Below are 20144 nucleotides of genomic sequence, written 5' to 3' on the forward strand. Positions count from 1 at the left end.
AACCTCACAGATTAGTCAAGAAACATCTCTGCAATTTTCTGTGTGATTGCACAGAGAATTAAATCACAACTTTATCCACGTTCTTTACTTATTAACTAAATGTAAGTCCTTACCTGGTATCTTTCACCAGAAGGTTTTTAATGAAGTCCTTTGCCAGATCACTTGTGTGGCTGAAGAATTCTTCATCAAAATCATAATTCATTGCGGAGATGTTGGCAAGTGTTTCCTGTTTTGTTTCTCCAAGGAAGGGGGAAGCTCCACTTAACCTGTTCCACGTGTGACAAGCAAAACTGTTGTATAACCTGAAATGGACTCACCCAAAACTTCAGCATAACTTCAGTATTTGTAAATGATCTATAAAATACTTACAGAATGTACGTAATAACACCTATGCTCCTGAAAAACACAAGCGTCATAAACAGATATAAAACTAAAGTAATACACACTGATTATTTTGAAAATTACATTTAACTTTACTTTGCTTTCATTGCACTTCCTCGACCTTCACTGCAGCACGGTGGTCAGCAGGTACCGTGCTTGGGTAGTAACCTCTGGTGCTGTCTATGTGGAAGGTGTGACCACATGAGTTTCCCCCCACTGCACCAGTTCCCTCCCACATCCCAGAGATGTGCAGGTTGGTAGATGAATTACTGTTAGTGTGGGTGGGTGGTAGGAGAATCAAAGGGGAGTTGATGATCATGTGAGAGAGAATAAGTTACAGGGAAACGTGGGCCAGTGGGATTGATGGGGCTGCTCTGAGTGAGCATGGAACTCAGAGCAGCCTCATTGAGAACAGCCTACTTGGAACGATGGAATGAATGGCCTACTTCTATGTCATAAGGTAACAAAATTAAACACATTAACAACAACTTGAGTTAATGAATTTAATCTGGCAGCTGTTGAAAGCTCCGGCAATATGTAACTTTACCTGGGCAATTGGTTTGGGCCGAAGTTGATATTTCAACACTCAAACATCAGTTGAACAATAGAGTAATCACTCAAAATCTGCAAATAAAGTCATAAAGCTTTCAACGCTGGTCGCCTTGTGTTTTTAATTCCAATGCATTTTAAAGTTGGAATCCAGGATGTGGAAAAGGTTCAACTATCCCTAGTCACTGTTCAAGTCCCCTGGACTGCCTTTACCACTGGAAAAGAGTGGGGAGCATTTGAACTGCATGTTGTGAATCATAGAGGTCCTGCATCCTTAAACGTTCATGCTAAACACCTTTCAATTTACAGAACTAGAGCTGGAATTTAAAGGCATTTGCTTCCATCTCTTCTGGAAGTTGTGTTTTGTAGACACTCACCACATATCCGCAGGTAGTCCAAGAGGTTCATAATTCACAATTTCTGGAGCTGGAATGTAAACATAAACCAGAGAAAATAGAAAATATGAAAATGACACAAATTTTATCACTTACTATAACCTTTATATTTGTATGTGGCTGCAAGACCAGGTCACAACCAAGGTTAGTATATAGTAGAGACAGCTGAGGTGGGAAATAGATCACTGTTGTGTTGGGAAGCAGGAACTGCAGAGAACCAGAAAGAATACACGGACTAGAGTACTGTTGATTGCCATGGAGCACGAACAATGGGTGAAAAGAGGCGGCAAAAGTATCTTCAGAAACACTGGTGTGCTAACTAGAGACATCAGAGCAATAGGGACAGAGAAACTGGCACAAAAGGATAAGGGTCCTAATTGAAGCAGAATGTGAAGAATAATGTCCTTGGCAGTGAGCGTTCCCAGATGATGGGACAGAGCCAGAGAGTGGAGAAAAGTTATTGGGAATCAATCGTATGAAGAGTGAAAGCAAAACTAATGGAGTTCTGCAGATCAGAGAGAAGAGGAAACTGCACTAAAAAGAGTTATGAATAGAAGGAAGAAACACAGAGATGGAACTGATTTCTGCATATTCTATGAAAAGGTCCATGCAATTCCCAATTCTTGCCTAATTGGTGCATCCAATGTGACTGTTTGGATTTTCAATTTTAATTTAATTTCTGCCTTAGACTTCCCCTTCATTATTTCTTAAATATTCTCTTTAAATAGACATTGTGTATTTCCACTACCCCTGGTCCTTTTCATTCCTTTGTCTTTTATATATCTATAAGCTACCTGGATTTTTAAAAAAATACAGAACTTATCATTAAACTCTTTGTGATTAATGAATCAATTCTTTCTCTCTGGCATCCCCAAACTCACAGTTTCTCTCTCTTCCTTTCTCACAAGTTCACTTTTCCCTTTTTCTCTTACCCCAGCTCACTCCGGCCCCACTGTCAGTGTACATTTCTCATTTCCTCTCCCCATCCTTCATGTGTAGGCAAAGACTTTCCCTTTCAATCTGAGTGGAGTCATCATTCCAGGACATACAAGATGACCTACTCTACCCAGAGGCCTGCTGCGGATCAACTTGTACTTACAGCTGCGTAACTCCCATTTGATCAGGAACAAATTGTGAGCATTGCTTCCCTGTTCCAAGGTAATATTATTTAGCCTATATTATCTCTCACATTGGCTAGTGAAGTCTGAAAAGCAGACCAGCTGATGATTTACTTCACTGGATTCCACCATTATATTGTGTTACATCTCTCCCTCTGCATTGAGAACTCAGGCAGATACTAAACAATGAGGCTCCCTTCATCTTTTGAGAAGCTCCGTGCAGCTCAAATTATGTCAGTTATTACATCACAGAAATTAAAATATCATTAAGCTCAACATTAACATTATAGGCGTTGGGTGTGATGTAAAACAGACAGTATTAATTGCACTGTCCATTATGTGACTAATCCATTATTCAGTTGTCAGTGGAGCGCAGTACTGAACATGCATGTGGTCTGCATCCAGTGTGATGGACATCTGATGTGACAGGCATTTGATGCAACAGCCATCCAACGTGGCAGGCGTACGATGCGTCAGGCATCCAGTGCAACAGACACAAGATCTAATGCGATCCGATGTGACTCCACCTGATTTGCACCACACCCACATCCAATATTTTCCCCCTAATGAATGCTACTGAAAGCAAACTCTACAATACATCTTCTGGTATTCTGCTCAATTTAACTACATATCAATGTCAATTCTTTCATAAAAGACATCTAAATTGATAATATACCTCATCTAGAACTTAAATGATGAAAACTTTACCTACCAACAAATTCAGGAGTCCCAAAGATGTTTTTAAACTCAATTCCATCTTCAATTTTGTGAGCAAGGCCAAAGTCTATCAACTTGATGTGTGGCACGGGTATCTTATCGAGAAGCATAATATTTTCTGGCTAAAAAGAGATATTTCAGAAGATGATTCTTAAGTGAAATGCTAAGAGCAAATCCAATTTAATTACAAGCCCTCAGTTTTAGGAAGTATTGAAGTAAATCCATTCAACAGGAATGCCAAAATTCACAGTCCCATCCTCCAGTAATTCTCAACTACTCATACAGAAGGTGTAGGTCATCTGAGTGTTGGGCACAGCATGTCCACTAGTGGAATTCCTAGTACATTTATCTGTCTAATTGTGCCTTTAATGCAACTTGTAACAAAAAACCTTACAGACTTTTCTTTTTAAACAAAATGTTCTAGAATATATTATTTATCAATGGTGTTATTTCATATTTCCTTATGACATAGTAGGAGGCCATTTGGTCTACTCAATCCCTGTTGTCTCTCAGAGCTCTCCTATATTTTCCTCTAATCTATTCTCTCACAGATGCTCATAAACACGCCCACCACCCCCCACCTCCACCACTCCCTGATTCTCCCAACATCCACTGAAACTAATGAAGCTACCTCATAAACCTACTAATTAACACCTCTTGGGGACGTGGGAGGAAGCTGGAGTAGCTGGGGAAACCCTGGCAGTTGCAGAGAAAATGTGCAAACTCCACACATACAGCGCTAGAGGTCAGGATTGAACTGTGAGACAACTCCACAGAAGGATAAATGTGGGCCAGGACATTGGAAGAACTTGGTGCCATGTGATTATAAACAGTCAGATGAAGCCTCAGTTTAGCAACTTATACATAGACCACCTCCCACTAGTGCAGCACTCCCTCAGAACGGCACTAGAGTCTAGATTACATGCTTGTTTGAAACAAAGCTTTGAACAACATTCAAGTGGGAGTTGGACTGGTGAGTGTGCTCTGACAGCCAGCATAGACTCCATGGGTTGAATGGCCTCCTTCTGTGTCATAAGGAACTACATGATGCTTGGGATGAGTGTGCAACCACAGAGAGAAAACAACAGGTTTCATTTTCAATAACACAGCCAAAACTGTGCCTTAAATAAAATTGTATATTGAAGGTTATGATATTGGAGCAATAAACATGTCATTAAGATACTACCTGAAAACATTGAAAGTTGTCCAAGTGTAATTAGAATGGTGATGGATTAAAATCAGATCCTACCTTGAGGTCAAAGTGTGCGATGTTCTTGGAATGGAGGTAGTTCACACCATCTAGGATTTGTTTAATAAACGCTGTTGCTTCTTCTTCACTTAAAGATTCCTTCTGAGCCAGAAAGTCAAAGAGTTCCCCTCCAGAGACCCTGGAAACAGAATAAATTAGTTTTATAATAGGTGTTGAACTAGGATCGATTGACTGTTGATTGTGGAGGAAATGATATCTTGACATCAGAAAGCACTAATGTAAACTAGTCATGCTGTGCAGTTCGGGAAATGCTTGCACAATGTAGGCTTTCTCCACTTCACCAGTAATAGTTATGCATGCAACATTGTTGGAGGTTGTGTGTTTTGACTGAGACATTAAGTCAAGGTCCTTGTCTTTCCTCTCAACCACATATCAATTGTCTCCAAGACACTATTCCCAAGGGAGCAATGCCTAGTTCCCTGTCCAATAATTATTCCTCTGCCGACGTCTCTACAAATCAGATTGTCTGGTCACAATCACACTGCTGCTCATGGAATTAGCTTTGCTTGAAATGGACACACATTTCCTCCATTACTTCAAAAGGCTCTTCATTGGCTGTGAAGCACCTTGGGTCATTGTGCATTCACCATGATGAAAATGTCAGTCTTCCTTTTTAACATGCTTGCTCACGGCAGGTTGCAGATTTCAGACAAACCAAAATCTGCGTCTTTATGTGCTTAAGTAAATGAGATTTGAACACTTCACAATGGATATTTCCTATCAGAGACTACATGACGTGCTCAACACACCCATCATTCTCTGAAATCAGACAAATATTGCAGTCAAACCAAAACTAGTAGCTTTATTTGTAATCAAAAAACAAAAATAGCCAATGTCAGAAATCTCTAGTAAAAACAGAAAGTGCTGGAAACACTCAACAGGCCTGGCATCATCTGTGGAGAGAGAATCAGAGTTAACGCTTCAGGTTGATGACCTTTTTATCATTTGCAAGCAGGACGATACAACAGTACAGAAGAAACTGCAAGACAATCACGACAGAATCCACAAGAGGGTGCAAAGGTTTAGAATGGAAAACACATTTAAACTACATACAATGTCAAATTATGATAAACTAAATCCTCCTATCATCCTCATGGTTGTGTTTAGATAATCCAAGAATATACAAAAGCTTTCTCCAGTATTCATATCCTAGTGAATAAATCAAATTCAAAACCCCTGTGGAACTGCCCAGATAGTCACCATTTGCCCAATGCCATCTACTGATGTCCTGTCCATACAGGTTATCACTGACATCAAGGCTTCCACATCCTGGATAATTTACAGAGCAATACTACCAGATGGGGAAAATCTAACATAAAAGCAGAAAATGGAAATGCTCAGCAGGTCGGGAAGCATCTTGTGAGAGAGGAATAGAGCCAATGTGCAGCTCCTCACTGTAACACACCATTCAAATCGACAGCGTTAAACAATCTGGTGGAGGAACTCAGCGGGTCGAGTAGCATCTGAGGGGGGAAGGAACTGTCGATGTTTCAGGTTGAAACCCTGCATTAGGATCGTTGACAATTCCATTCCCCCTCCACAGATGCCGCTCAACCTGCTGAGTTACTCCAGCAGATTGTTTGTTGCTCCAGATTCTCTTGTGTCTCCAATCAACATCTTCAACACTGTGCTCAGGTCCATATTACATGCTGCAGCCTTGCAGTGGAACTTAACAATCTTCAGACTTAGAACCCCACCACAGAACCTCTAAAGCCTCCACCACACACAGATTTTGTCTTCCACTTGCCTCATTATCAATCCCTCTTGCCTAACATCAACATTCTTATCCCACCCCTGTATGACCTTTCCTTTCGACCTTCCTTCCCTCCTCCCTAACCAGCCTCTACATTTGCTTAAAGCCACCAAACAGCTATCAGTTCTGGTGGATCCATGGACTTGAAAGTCCAGGTCAGATCACGGTGGATCTGGCCTCCAACCTGGACCAGATGCAGAGGGCCTGTACACCAGGGAATCAGGCAGTGAGGTGTAGAAACCTCAGTGACCATCAGGCAGCTCTGCCTGTCCTGCAATGCCTTGGACACTAAGAATAGAGTTGCTGATGGGCCGGGCTCCGAGCTTTGACCTAAGTTAAAGCCTGTGAAGCTTTTTAAGAAACTGAGTTTAACTGTCTCTGACATTCAGAAATAGATAAGAGTGAAAAATAACCAAAAATTTAAAAATTAAAAATTAGAAGCCAGTTAATTGAAACACATTCAAAAATCAATAACAACCATTAAAAATAATTTAAAAGAGCATTTTCCCCATTCTCCACTGAAGTCATGAGGTCTGACTGGTGTGTGATCAGACAAGCGCAGACTCTACATGAAGTCCAACGACCCAGTAGACTGCCAGATACAGCGGTGACTGTCACACAGTCAGTTTTTGACATTCAGCAGGCCCGTGAAAATCTGGTACTTACTTGTGTAGAAATGGCTGACCCTGGAGATTCCACTTTGGCATCTCTCCAGAAAAGCCACCTGAGTAGTCCCATAATTTTCCATAATGTATTTCACGACCACAGCAAGCCCAGCACCCAATTATTCTCCTTGCTTTGAAGTGTGAAGAGGAAGAAATTTGGTTTCAAACTCTAGGTCAGGTCAGTTTGTGTGTTGCCTCCTGCCCTGATCAAAGGCCAAAGATCTGAAGTCAAAAGGAAAATCCACAGAAATTTTCCAACTCTCACACATTTAGGGCCTAACATCCCTGATCAAATATCTTCTTTGCATCTGCCAACCACGCTGATTATGCTTGTGATGACTGTTCAGTGATAACTTTCTACTGGATCACTGGTCAGACAGAAACTGCAGCTTCAACTTTTGCAAATTGCAGACTGAATAAAATGGAGAGTCATGAACAAGGGAACATGGATACAAAATAAGGAACCGGCTGCTTCAAACTGAGCTGCGTAGAAATTTCTCCACTCAGAGGATAGCAATTCTCAATAATTATCTGCCCCCGAGGCCGGATCATTAGATATATTTAAGGAGGGACAGATAAGCATTTGGAAGATCAGAGAATTCAGGGTTATGGGGAACTAGAACAGACGAGGTATCAGCATGGATCAGCCACGATCATACTGAATGGTGGGGTAGTCTGGGGGGGCTGATTCCTGATCTTAGTTTTTTGTGTTCTTGAGGACGATGTTATAAACCATAGACAAGAAACAAAGGGTGAGAGAAGGAAGGGAATTAGCCACAAGGAGTTCATAGGAGGAAAGAACACGGGAACAGAGGATGATAGGAACTGATTCTTGAGCTAAATGAGCTGCTTAATAGATAAAATGAAATATAAATGCTGAGGAATGTCAGCACATCAGTTATACTGTGGAGGGGGAAATAGAGTTAGTGTTTCAGGCTGATGACTTGCATTAGAACTTTTTACAATCAATACTTTGTGCTCGTATATAGATGAAACTTTTCCAAAATTTGATATAATCAAATATTTTAGTATCTAAAAAAAACTGCAGCAACTAAAATACGTGTCAAATATTGTCTTACTGAAGTTGAATGCAAGGTAGATAGTTCATTGTGAAACTAGCTGGAAAGAAATTCAGAAAGATGGCTTCAGTACTTGTCTGTAGACAAGAGTGACCTTTCTTCACAAAAGGAGAACACTGCTTGAGGAAAACATGTAACTCTGTTTTGTTAACGTGTTACCCTGGAGCAGGAGATGATGACAATGACCAGCGACTCACTTGTTTTGTTACACAAGGAGGACAGATTTAGTGATAGCACAGAACGGGTTTGTATACTGATACAGCAACATTTAGTCCAACTAATTATTTGATATGAAAGAAGTTTTAGACAAGAGACCTTTCTCAAGAAGATGACCAATTTTAGTGAGCTGCTCTTCAAACACAATGCTGCATTGTGTATTGTCATTTCTCCTTTGTCAGCTGTGTTTAATGTCAAAGCAACTAACACTTTCTCACTATGGGAGCACAAGGCTTGTATTAACACCATGGGGGGGGGGGGGTGGAAGATCTTAACACTTATGTCTTGCAGACAACTGTTGCATTTTCCTTTCAATTTTCTAATCTTGTTCTTGCCATTGTTCTAGGCAGATTATATATGGCCAAAGGAAAGGCCAATGGGGCTAAATTCAATAGCCTCCTAAACAGGATCAAGGTCTGTGATCCATTACTGAACCATGCCCTTTCACTGAACTTAAATCAACTCCTGCTGTCTGCTCATTTTATTAGTTTTGGAGTCCAATACACACTAAGCATCTTGCTGGGCCATGTTATTATGAGTGGCTGGCTCCAATTAAAGCTAAAAATTGTTATAGGTAAGGCAGCATCTGTGGAAGAGAAACAGAGTTGGTGGTTCAGGTGGATGGCCTTTCATCATCACCAACCTGAAATGTTAACTTGGTTTCTCTCTCCATGGGTGCTGTCTGACCTCCTGAGAATCTCTGGTGCTTTGGAACTTTATTTCAGGTTTCCAGCATCTGCAGTTTTTTATTTCCCAATTAAAGCGAGCTTGCACCTCTAGTGCAGCACCATGGTGCAACAGTTAATACTGCTTCCCCACAACTCCAGCAACTCAAGTTTGATCCTGACCTCTGGACCTGTCTATGTGGAGTTTGGAAGGCACATTGATTATAGACCTATACTGTGCCTCCAAGAACATAGGCTGTCCTCCCCCTCCCTCCACCACTCTCTCTCTTGGCTTTGGACACAAGAACAAGGCATAGAATTGGGAGCAGGTCGTTCCGCCCTCTATGCCTGCTCCACCATTCAACAGGATTCTGTCTCTCAGCACCACTTTTCTCAAATGACCCATGACTCCCTTAATATTTATGAGGACATAAGCTTAGACCATTGATCACCGTGCTCAACCTAGACTACTCCCTTCTCCCCCTAGGTAGGGATCAAGTAGAAGATAACTTACAAGGCAAGCCACCAGAACATTGGCCTGGACCTAATGTACACATGTTGGTAAATATTCCAAAAATATTTACTACACAATCCTTCAAAATAAAGCATTGTAAAAGAGTTTTCCTACATCAACAACAGTATAGTCATACACCATCTTTAATATGGCAAAGCAAACCATGGATTCCAGAGAGAAAAAAACAACCAACTGGATGCTGGATCCATGGTTTGGGCAAAGATAGCATTTAAAGGGGGTCTTAAGAGTGATAGTGAATGGGTTTACTGTGTGTATTCAAAAGCTTAGTGTTGTAAAAATGTGGGTAGTCACCAGAGCATGGGAGAGGGAGGGAGGGAGGCCCAACATGATAGTCTAAGGCCATCATCACGTTGCAACTGAAAGTCAGGACAACACAAAGTCAGTGGATCCTCGGATTCTGGGTCACCTCTAGCAATGCAATTATGTAACACTGGCCCTTTGAGTAGAGATCTCACCTGGGAGCGTGGAACTGCCGTAAACATCTTAATGACTCTTTACAAGAGCTTCATTTTTACATTTAAACTTGCCCGGAATGTAATCCCACAATAAATTCAGTTTCATGGTGGTCCTGATGTCAGAAACATTTACAGAGCTTGAGGTGACTAATTCTAGCCCTATCAGGGACAGACATTTATTCCACCGTGAAAGGAAGGTTTTACCCCTGTCTGAGTTTCAAAGAGGCAGGTGGGTGGTGTCTGAATCCCAGCCAGCACCGGTCTCCAATTCTTCACTCACAAGCCTGGGACAGTCTACACCACGACCACTTGGGTACAGATACTAGGTGCAGGATTCTTGGAAGGGTTAGCCAAGTGGTTCACTATTTCAGCATTGGAGGATGTGAAAAGTTCCATAATCAGGTGGAATTTGCTGCCTTACTCTCTGACACTGTTTAACTTTCATATTTAGTAAAGCCAGTTTGCAGGATATAGCCTGAATCACATGACAGAATTTATTCTTCTGCTCTCTTAAGAGATCACAAGAAGGCTGCTTTCATTCTCAGCGAGGGGCCTATGCAATCTCTACAATTCAGATATTTAGGACAAGGACAATTTCACCATGTAACAGAGTTCAGTTATAGTGATAGCTTTTAGCAACAAGGATGAGGAAAAGCTAACACTTATCCCAAGTCCAAACATGGCCTTTCAGGCTCATAGACACCTCTGACTTCAGAGCAGACACTTCACTATTTTTAGTCTGCAACCCTGTCTTCTAATTGCCACTAAACTGAATGACATTGGTGATGCTGAGTTCCTGGTCTCCTGATGGGCACAAACTCACGTAACTGTGGATGGAGCCTTACTGTTTCTCTATATCTGTGAAACTTACTGGGCAAGACTCAGGATTCTGAGCCCTGAGGCAAAGTGTAGTAAAACCGTCAAGTCCACAAGGAAGAACAACAAGCGAACTTCAAACTGGCCTCAGTGCAACCTCTTGCTGTCAGCAGGAACAGAAAAGTTGCTCCCAAAGACAAGGACTATTTGGCAGCGGAGAAACAGAAAAATTCCTGGCTCACGTCCCAAGACCACAAAACAAGTAAGTTGTGTCAATTAGAAAAGGAGAGGAAAAGCAAACATCTAATATCAATTTCTTTGCCAACCTGAACACCTCAGTCTGATGCCATCTCACAGGAATACCAACATACCCAAATAGAAGCAGATTTTCCACTGTCAATCAAAAGAACTGCATCAGATTATAAACACAAACCTTCTGAGGAGGTTTCATTAGCTACGACTCTCTCCCTGAAACAATGAGAGGTGTACAACCTTCCAGATACTTTTGTGACAATCTCAAGTGTGCAAATAGCTATCAATAGGTACTTGTACCAACAATAGGTACTAACAATATCATTACAATACAAGGCTACCAGCAAGCTAAATTCGTAAAGCATTAAGACCATAGTCAGAGCTACATAGTCTCCCTACCAAGGAATCACAGAGTAAAGTTATCTACCTGAATCACATGCAGCAGGGTAATAGAATTATGGTTAAGTTATTAGATAGAGGCCAGGTCTGGTGACCAACAAAGTCAAATCCCATCACAGCAGCTGGGGAACTTCATTTCAATGAAATAAATCCTAGACTAAAAAAGCTGGGTTTGGTAATGACCAGATTTAGAAGAAGTAGATTGTCCTAAAATCTTGGCTGCTTCACTTATGTCCTCTAGGGGAAGAAGCCTGGCGTGCACACCTCCAATGTGATTGCTCTAATTACCCTCTGAAATGACAGTGCAGCAATTAAAATTGAGGATGCACCAGAACACAGAGTTGTAGGGGTTGAGATATCTTGACTGGCCGAGGGAGATTATGGAGACTGAGGGTGGAGTAATGTCACATTCTCCACCTCAGCTCATTTGCTGAAACCCTCATCTAATGCCTTCATACTTCTTAGGATTAGTTAACAGAACCTTACATGGAGTTCCATTTTCCACTGCCTGTAAACTTTAAGTCATTAAAATCTGCTACATGCCCTAATGCATGTTGTCCCATTCACCCATCACCTCTGTGTTTGCTACATTACCTCCAGGTTAATCAATGCTGGATTTTAAAGTTCTCATCAATGATTTCAAATCCCTCCATGGGCTCTTCTGTGACCTCCCTTAATCTTCTGAGAAATGTGCTCCACTGGAAGTTGTGCCTTGAAAGGCCAAGGTCCTGAACTTCACAATTCTGTGACTAAATGTCTTCAGCTTGTTCCTTCTTTAAATACCTTCCTTAAAACCCACCTTTTCATTCATGTTTTTGTTTATCTGCCTAATATTTGCTCATGTGGACTGGTGTCAAGCTTTGCTTGATAATACACTTGTGAAACTCCTTGCTGTATTAAAGATGCTATGTAAATGCAACTGATCATTATTGGTTGGCTATTTGAACAATAGCAGTGGTGCTGAGCCTTCTAGGCTTTGTGGGACAAGGGGGCCATCACTCAGCACCCTCAAAAAATATATGGCACGTCTTTGAACAGAAACCTAGAGCGTAAAAAAAGTTTATACATCAAAAACTTTTAGCACCTGGCAAATGGAATTTCTCAGGTGACTGAAACTGTGTGTGATGTGAACAGGAGCAAGTACTAACAACTGTGACACACAGCATAACATGATTACGATAAAATCTGAACACTACTCAAGTTTCATATTGGCATTTACAATATCTAAATTCCTCTGAGATATATTTTATGGACTTGCAGTACAATGGAAAATCCAGGTAATCTCCAGCAACCAGAAATCTAAGTCCTTATACAACCCTGTAAAAGGCGATTTCAATTACACTTAATTGTCCTTCCAAATGTGATTAAATTTAGGAAATATAAATGTTTCTACTTTCGGTGGAGTGTTTTCACTTTACAGTTCTCTAGTGCAGTGTATTTAAAAAGACAATCAGAAATACTAAAGGTTCAACCAAAAAGGAAAACATATTCAAAATGTTCACTGCTGAAATAGCAGATACTTTTGAGGCTTGGTTACAATTTTATAAAGCCAGTTTAAGTTACAGGATAACTATACATGGACAGATAGCTAAATAGACACTCCAGAAGACTTATCTCACACATGGGTCCAGAGTGCAGGGTATGGGGTGAGATAAAGTGCAGAGATAAATAACTATCTGCTGGTCTAGTCATGTGATACTCCACGAATTGTCATTGGCCACAGCTTTCTACATAGCATAGCTCATCTCTGTACATCATTGATCCAAAGCTGTACAACACAGTAAGAATGACCAACTTGTCAAAACCATGGGCAAGATCTGACTGACATGGCTTTCTGGCGCTGGATCCCACTGAGGGAGATCAGGCATCTTCAGGCACAGCTCGACTGTTCTTCAGCAACTGGAAGGTTGTGCCTCCAGTACTACCATGGTGGAAGTGGACACTCACCTGGCACTGTGGCTTGATTCCTGGAGCAGGTGGTGAATGGGCTCCTATGGACCAGGCAGCAGTGTCTGTCAGCAATGGTCCCTGTCACTGGACTGGTCCTAAAGGTCCAACAGGGCAGAGCCCCACTCATAGAGCACAGGGGGCCAGGGCTGAGGGGCTGGATCGTGGTCTATCTGCTCCCCTTCAACCCAGTGCTCTGACCTACCCCTTCCCCAAGCTCCCACTCTCCAGCCAACGCTGGGATCTTGACTTGCTGTCCAGCAGTACGGGATCAGGACTGATTTTGTCTGCAGATGGGACTGTGCCACGCAAGTGGGGAAGTGGTCATTCTACTCTCCTCCGTGAGCCCCATTCCTCATTCTAAATTCCTCATTCTAAATTCCTCATCTTTAGCCTCCAGAGAAAACAATCCTATTTTGTCCAACCCCTCCTTATAGCCAATACTCTCTGTTCCAGGCAACATCCTGGTGAACGTCTTCTGTACCCTCTCCAAAGCTTCCACATCCTTCCTATAGTGTGGTGACCAGAACTGCACACAATACTCCAAATGTGCCCTAACCAAAGTTTTATGCAGCTGCAACATGACTTCCTGACTTTTATACTCAACACCCTGACTGATGAAGGCAAGCATGCCGTACACCTTCTTTACCACCCTATCCACTTGTATTGCTACTTTCAGGGAGCTATAGAGTGACACCCCGAAATCCATCAATGCTCCTATGGGTCCTGCCATTTACTGTATACTTCCCTCTTACATTTGACCTCCCAAAATGCCACAGCTCACACTTGTCAGGATTAAATCCCATCTGCCATTTCTCTGCCCAAGTTTCCCAACTGACATCCTGCTGAATCCTTCCTCACTATCCACAACCTTTGTGTTGTCTGCAAACTTACTAAACAGCCCACCTATATTTTTGTCTAAATCATTTATGTATATCACAAACAAAAGATGTCCCAGCATCGATCCTTGCGGAACACCACTGGTCACAGACCTCCAGTCAGAATAACACCTCTCCAATGCTACCCTCTTTTATGACCAAGCCAATTTTGAATACAACCTACCAAGTCTTATGGATCCCATGTACCTCAATCTTTTGGTTCAGCCTACCATGAGGGACCTTGTTGAAAGCTTTATTAAAGCCCATGGGTATAACATTCACTTCCCTACCCTCATCAATCATCTGCGTCACCTCCTCAAAAAACTCAATCAAGTTTATAAGACATGACCTCCCCACAAAGCCATGCTGACTATCCCTAATGTCTGTGCCTTTCCAGATGTGAGTAGATCCTATCCCTAAGAATCTTCTCCAATAATTTCCTTATCACTGATGTAAAGCTCGCTGGCCTATAATCTCCTGGTTTGTCTTTATTGCCCTGCTTAAACAGAGGAACAACACTGGCTATTCTCCAGTACTCTGGTATATTGTCCAGGCCCTAGCAATCTCCTCTCTTGCCTCTCTCAATAATGTGGGATAGATTCCATCAGGTACTAAGGACTTCTCTACCTTAATGTTCTTCAAGAGCCCCAACACCTTCTCCTTCTTGATATCAACATGCCCTAGGTGATCAGCATACCCCTTCCTGATCTCACTGTCCTCCATGTCCTTCTCCTTGGTGAATACCGAGGTGAAGCACTTGTTTAGTACCTTGCCCACTCCCTCTGGCCCCAGGCATAAATTCCCTCCTTTGTCCTTGAGTCTGTCCTGTCCCTAGTTACCCTCTTGTCTTGCTTCCTCACAGGAACCTGTTGCTCCTGAATTCTGACCAGCTGGCCTTTAAACTAATCCCACATGTTGGACAAGGATTTATCCAATAACAGCTGCTCCCAATCTACTATCACCAGTTGCTGCCTAATAGTTATAATTAGCCTTTCCGCAATTTAGCACTTTTCCCGTAAGGTCCATCCAGTCATATCCACACCTATCTGAAAAGTTACAGAGTTAGGATTACTGTTCCCAAAATGCTCTCCCACTGAAACTCCAATGACCAGTCCAGGCTCATTTCCCAACACAAGGTTTAATATGGCCCCTCTTAAAAGTCTCCCTCTTGCCAGATGTCCCCTTACCTGCTAGCAGCCAATCAATCTTTGCAAGTTCCTGTTTAATGCCATCAAAATTAGACTAGCCACAATTCAGGACTTTGAATTGTGGGCCAGTCCTATCTTTGTCCAAAGCTATTTTAAAACAAATAGAACTATGGTCACTGGTCCCAAAGTGCTCGCCCACTGACACTTCAGCCACTTGCCCAGCCTCATTTCCCAACAGGAGGCCCAGTGTTACCCCCTCTCTAGTCGGACCATCTACATATTGCTTGAGAAAACTTTCCTGGACACACTTAATGAATTCTGCACCATCTTATCCCTTAGGACTATGGCAGTCCTGGTCAGTATTAAGGAAGTTAAAATTGCCTAATATTAAACCCTATTATTTGTACAACTACCTGCAATCTCTCTGCATATTTCTCTACAATACTCTCTACTAATTCCCATGGACTATTGGGGGGGGGGTCTTTATTACCCCCATCAGAGTAATCACCCCTTTTTTATTCCTAACTTCTACCCATTTAGCCTCATTGGACTTTCCCCCAGAATATCCTAAGTACTGGCAATGATGTTCTCTCTAATCAATATTGCAACTCCCCCTCCTCTTTTACCTCCACCACTATAACGCCCATAGCATCCAAATCCCGGTGCATTGAACTGCCAGTCCTGCCCATCCCTCAAGCATGTTTCTGGCTATAATATCCCAGTCCCATGTGCTTATCCATGCCTTGAACTCATCTGCCTTATCTATGAGGCTTTTTGCATGAAAATAAATGCAGTTTTACCTATTCCTCACTCCCTGTCCTGCCGACTGAACTTGCTTGCACTAACTTCTATATTTGCCTGAACCTTCTCATCTGCCACACTACTGTTTCAGGTCCCACCCTCCTGCTGTACTAGTTTAAACCCTCACGAGTAGCTCTAGCAAATCTCCCAACCAGGATATTGGTCACCTCCAGTTCAGGTGTAACCCATCCCTCTTGTATGGGTCACCTCTGCCCCAAAAGAGATCCTAAGGGTCCAAGAACCTGAATCCCTCCTCCCTGCACCAGCTCCTCAGAAGATCAAGGATCAATAAAACCTCACAAAATATAAATTCATATTTTTATATATCATATATTTTAATAATATCTTCATATTTCTACCCTCACTACCTCAATGGTAAAAGAATATGAAGCTAAGTACAGAGAAGTTTTTGAGAAGATATGTTACTTGTTTTAAACTCTAATAACAACAAAGCTACGATATTTTGCGATGATATTATCCAAATTCTTGTTTCATTGTTCACTCCCATTGAAAAATAATTAGAGCAAAGCTATTAGTTGGTTTAACCAGGCTGGCACGTCTTTCCCTCCCATTTATTTTCCGGATGAGAAGGCAGTAATAATCCAATCAAACTCCAATTACAGGCAAAATATGAATGTGCATCTAAAATCAAAAAACTGCACAAACACACCATGCATAACATTGTGAGCCTATCACAGTTATTTAGATTCTTGAGGATAATGGTCAGATTGTGAATGGCTCTCACAGTGTTCATTCTAAATTCCACAATATGTTCTCTGTCCCAATTCCCTTACAGAGCAGCAACCTACCATCACTGTTACTTCTAGCCACACAATGTTGATACAGCAATATGTCATGTAAACACAACACAGTAACCACCAGATTTTACCCATTAACTTGAAAATTTCCCACGGACTAAGACGAAGCACACTGCATTTAGCTTCCCTGTGAGCTTGTTGCAGTGCTCGACACTCAATACTGAATTCAACAATTTCAGATAACCAGCCTTTCCTGTGTGCAGCTGGGCTGGTCATAGGGTCATCCACCTTAACTCAGTTTGGCTTCCTCCACAGATACTGTCTGATTTGTTGGGAATAACCAGAATTCTCTTGTTTCAGATTTCCAGCAACGGTTTGCATTTCCGGGTCTGTGATGTGTTATTCCAGTGTGTACTTTCTTCTAAATGCCCTCATTCATCTATCAACTAGTCAGCACCAATAGCATTGCATCACCTGGCACGTTGTTTTCCACCGTACATTCCCACCGTTCTCTCCAGCCCTCCCTCCATCTGCAACTTTAAACATATTATTTTCCGGTTTGTTGACCTGAAACTTTAACTTGTTTTCTCTCCACACAGATGCTGCCTGAACTACTGAACCTCTCCTGTCCTTTCTGTTTTCAGTTCGTTTTGCACTTAGTGCTGCTTTTCCAGCAACAGATAAGAGACAAATCATGTCCTGGACACAGTGGTGGAGCACCATCTGCACTCTGATAAAACAGGGATGATCAGACCATTTTTGGCTTCAAACTCCACACTGCTTTCCCAATACAACATTCACCATCAGCAGATAAGCACGTCAAGATCAAGGCAAAGCAGACAAGGCACGGGACTGGGGGACAGTGTCACTATTCCCTGTTACCATGTCATAGAGGAAATTAATCGCTGCACTCCCTTCGTAGATGGTGACAGAAAAACTTCACCACAAAATAAGCAGGTAATCTGTCTACAAGATTTAAAGCAACTATTTATGTAATTATTTCCCGTAACTACACATAATTTCCAGTAGATTTAATCCTGTAACTCTGCGGCTAAGTCAGACTGACACACACAGTGACTCTCAGCAGGAAAGCTGCACCCATGGGAGTACCATCAAGCAGCCCTGTTATTTGTCTGGTGGGAGCTGGGGGGTGGGAAGAGGTTTGGAGGGAAGTTGGGTTGTAGCGGAGATGGTCATGGAAACATCTCCAAGATAGAACATAGAACAGTACAGCACAGGAACAGGCCCTTTGGCCCATGGTGTTTGTGGCAACCATAAGACCAAATTAAACCGATCCCTTCTACCTGCACGTAATCCATATCTCTCCATATTTATGTGCCTGTCTAAAAGCCTCATGAGAGATGTCCTCCTTCAATGAGATCAGTTCTGAAAGCAGCCCCTCAGTTGTTCATGTTCACCAAATCACTCCTAAATTGGAAACACTTTCCATTGATCACAGAACAAATTAAATGTGCATCCATTTCCAAACCTTCTCACCTTGCTCTGTCCCCCTCATCTCTCTTAGGCTGTCCTGCTCCCAAACCTCAGCCCTAGGTCCCCACTAGAACAGCTCCTCAGCCTCTGTGTGCATCCCCAACCTTCACCTCAGGCCATTGTCCAGCTTTTACTAAATTCATTGCCCTCTCGAAACCACTCCCTCAATACAAGCTTTGAAATCCATGTTAACCTTGCTTTGATCTTACAATCTGTCATTGCCTTTCTACTCCCGTAGTAAAGGTGGCTATTTCTGATGATTGCCTTATATTTTTCATTATCCACAGCCCCTATGGGCCCCGATCCATTCTATTAACTTCTGTACATATCCCATGAAATATCTCACCTCATCTTATGTTGATTAGTTTAGCCTTTACTTCTCCTCCCCTCTGGTGCTCCTACTTCATTGCTTACATCCTGATAGCAGTCAGACCCACCCCATCCCTTCCCTTCATGATTACAAGCCAATGTCAATGGGGTGGTAAGTTTAAGCAGAGCTCTGGTTTAACCATCCATCACCGGGCAATGTCAGGCTTCTCTCATCTCATCTCTGCCCAAACTATTCACTGTTCCAGGATTATGCTGCAGAGGAAAGGCAGAACCAGTTCCTCTTCTCCACTGCACACCAAACCCTTACATCTCATTGGTTCCACCACCAACAGTAAGTGCAGGTAGTCCCACGTTAGGACATGGTTCTGCTCCTGTGAACATTCATAACCTGAACAGTTTGCAAGTCAGAAATGCGGCGTGAACCCACACATTAGAAGTTATCTGCACCCTCGCAGCAACAGACAAATCCATATCACTCGTCTCCCAAACGCTCATTTGCATGTATTGGCTACATAAGTCAGGCATTTGTAAGCTGGGGAGGAGCTGTATAAGGAGCTTACGGACCATGTCCCTCTGCCACTCCTCCACCTTCCACTTCGTCAAACCTCTCTAAATGCTGCCCTGAACACTCACCTTGTTGCTGCTTCTCAAAAATCTCCCCTCACAAGCCCATCTTATCCCCGAAATTCCTACCTCTGCCCCTCATCCCATTCAGTATTAAACTGCTGACCCAATTTCCCCTCCTGGCTCCTACTATGAAATGTTACCCACCTCCAGCAGCACCCACCTCTGCTTTCATTACAGCTCCGCTCCAAGTAGCCTGGCACCATCTCCAACCAACCACTCCAATTCCACATTTGCCAACTTTCAAACTGCCACTCACTTTCCTCACAAATGAGAGAGAATGTTTACCTTCTTGGGCAAAGATTCACCTGCATCTCCTCCAACCTTCTCCACTGCATTTGGTGCTCCCAACGTGGCCTCCTCCACATTGGCGAGATCAAGTGTAGACTGATTTGCCAAGCGCCTGAATTCTGTCCGCAATGGCCACCCTGAGCTCCCAGTTCCATGCCATTTCTGTTCCACTTCTCATTTCCACACTGACCTGTCCATCCTCAGCCTTCTCCACTGCCAGGTTGAGGCCAAACACAACCTAGAAGAACGACCCAATCTACAACCCAATGGTATGAACATTGAATTTTCCATTTTCAGGTAATTCTGGCCTTTTCTGTCCCCTCTCTCCCTCTCTCTCCTTCTGATCCACCTCTGGTCCTCCCACTTTTCTTCCTTTTCCCATATCCTCCTCCAATCCCTATCATCCACTTTTGTCACGCTCCACCCCACCCCACCCCACGTTCTATCTACCTACCACCCATAAACTTTACCCACCATATCCCCTCCCCCATCTGGTTCCATCTGCCACTCTCTCCCTTAGTGGTTCCTATTATCACCTTCCTTATTAGATTTCAGCAACTGTAGCTTTGTATTTTGTTTATCTCATTCCCTGTGATGCACAACCCTCC

At 42.5% G+C, this 20144-nt stretch overlaps 1 protein-coding gene across 1 annotated transcript in view; it reads right to left on the minus strand.

Moving 5' to 3' along the window:
* Positions 1-20144, minus strand: part of dapk2b (death-associated protein kinase 2b) — a 127266-nt gene that overhangs the window by 25271 nt on the left and 81851 nt on the right. The window contains exons 4-8 of the mRNA XM_052042353.1: positions 4410-4548; positions 3156-3282; positions 1308-1356; positions 370-396; positions 114-266 (exon numbers count right to left, since the gene is read on the minus strand). Coding sequence (XP_051898313.1) covers positions 114-266; positions 370-396; positions 1308-1356; positions 3156-3282; positions 4410-4548 — 495 coding nt within the window. The remainder of the gene's footprint in view (positions 1-113; positions 267-369; positions 397-1307; positions 1357-3155; positions 3283-4409; positions 4549-20144) is intronic.

This window comes from Pristis pectinata, chromosome 32 (assembly GCF_009764475.1).
Source record: "Pristis pectinata isolate sPriPec2 chromosome 32, sPriPec2.1.pri, whole genome shotgun sequence".
NCBI classification, from domain to species: Eukaryota; Metazoa; Chordata; class Chondrichthyes; order Rhinopristiformes; family Pristidae; genus Pristis; species Pristis pectinata.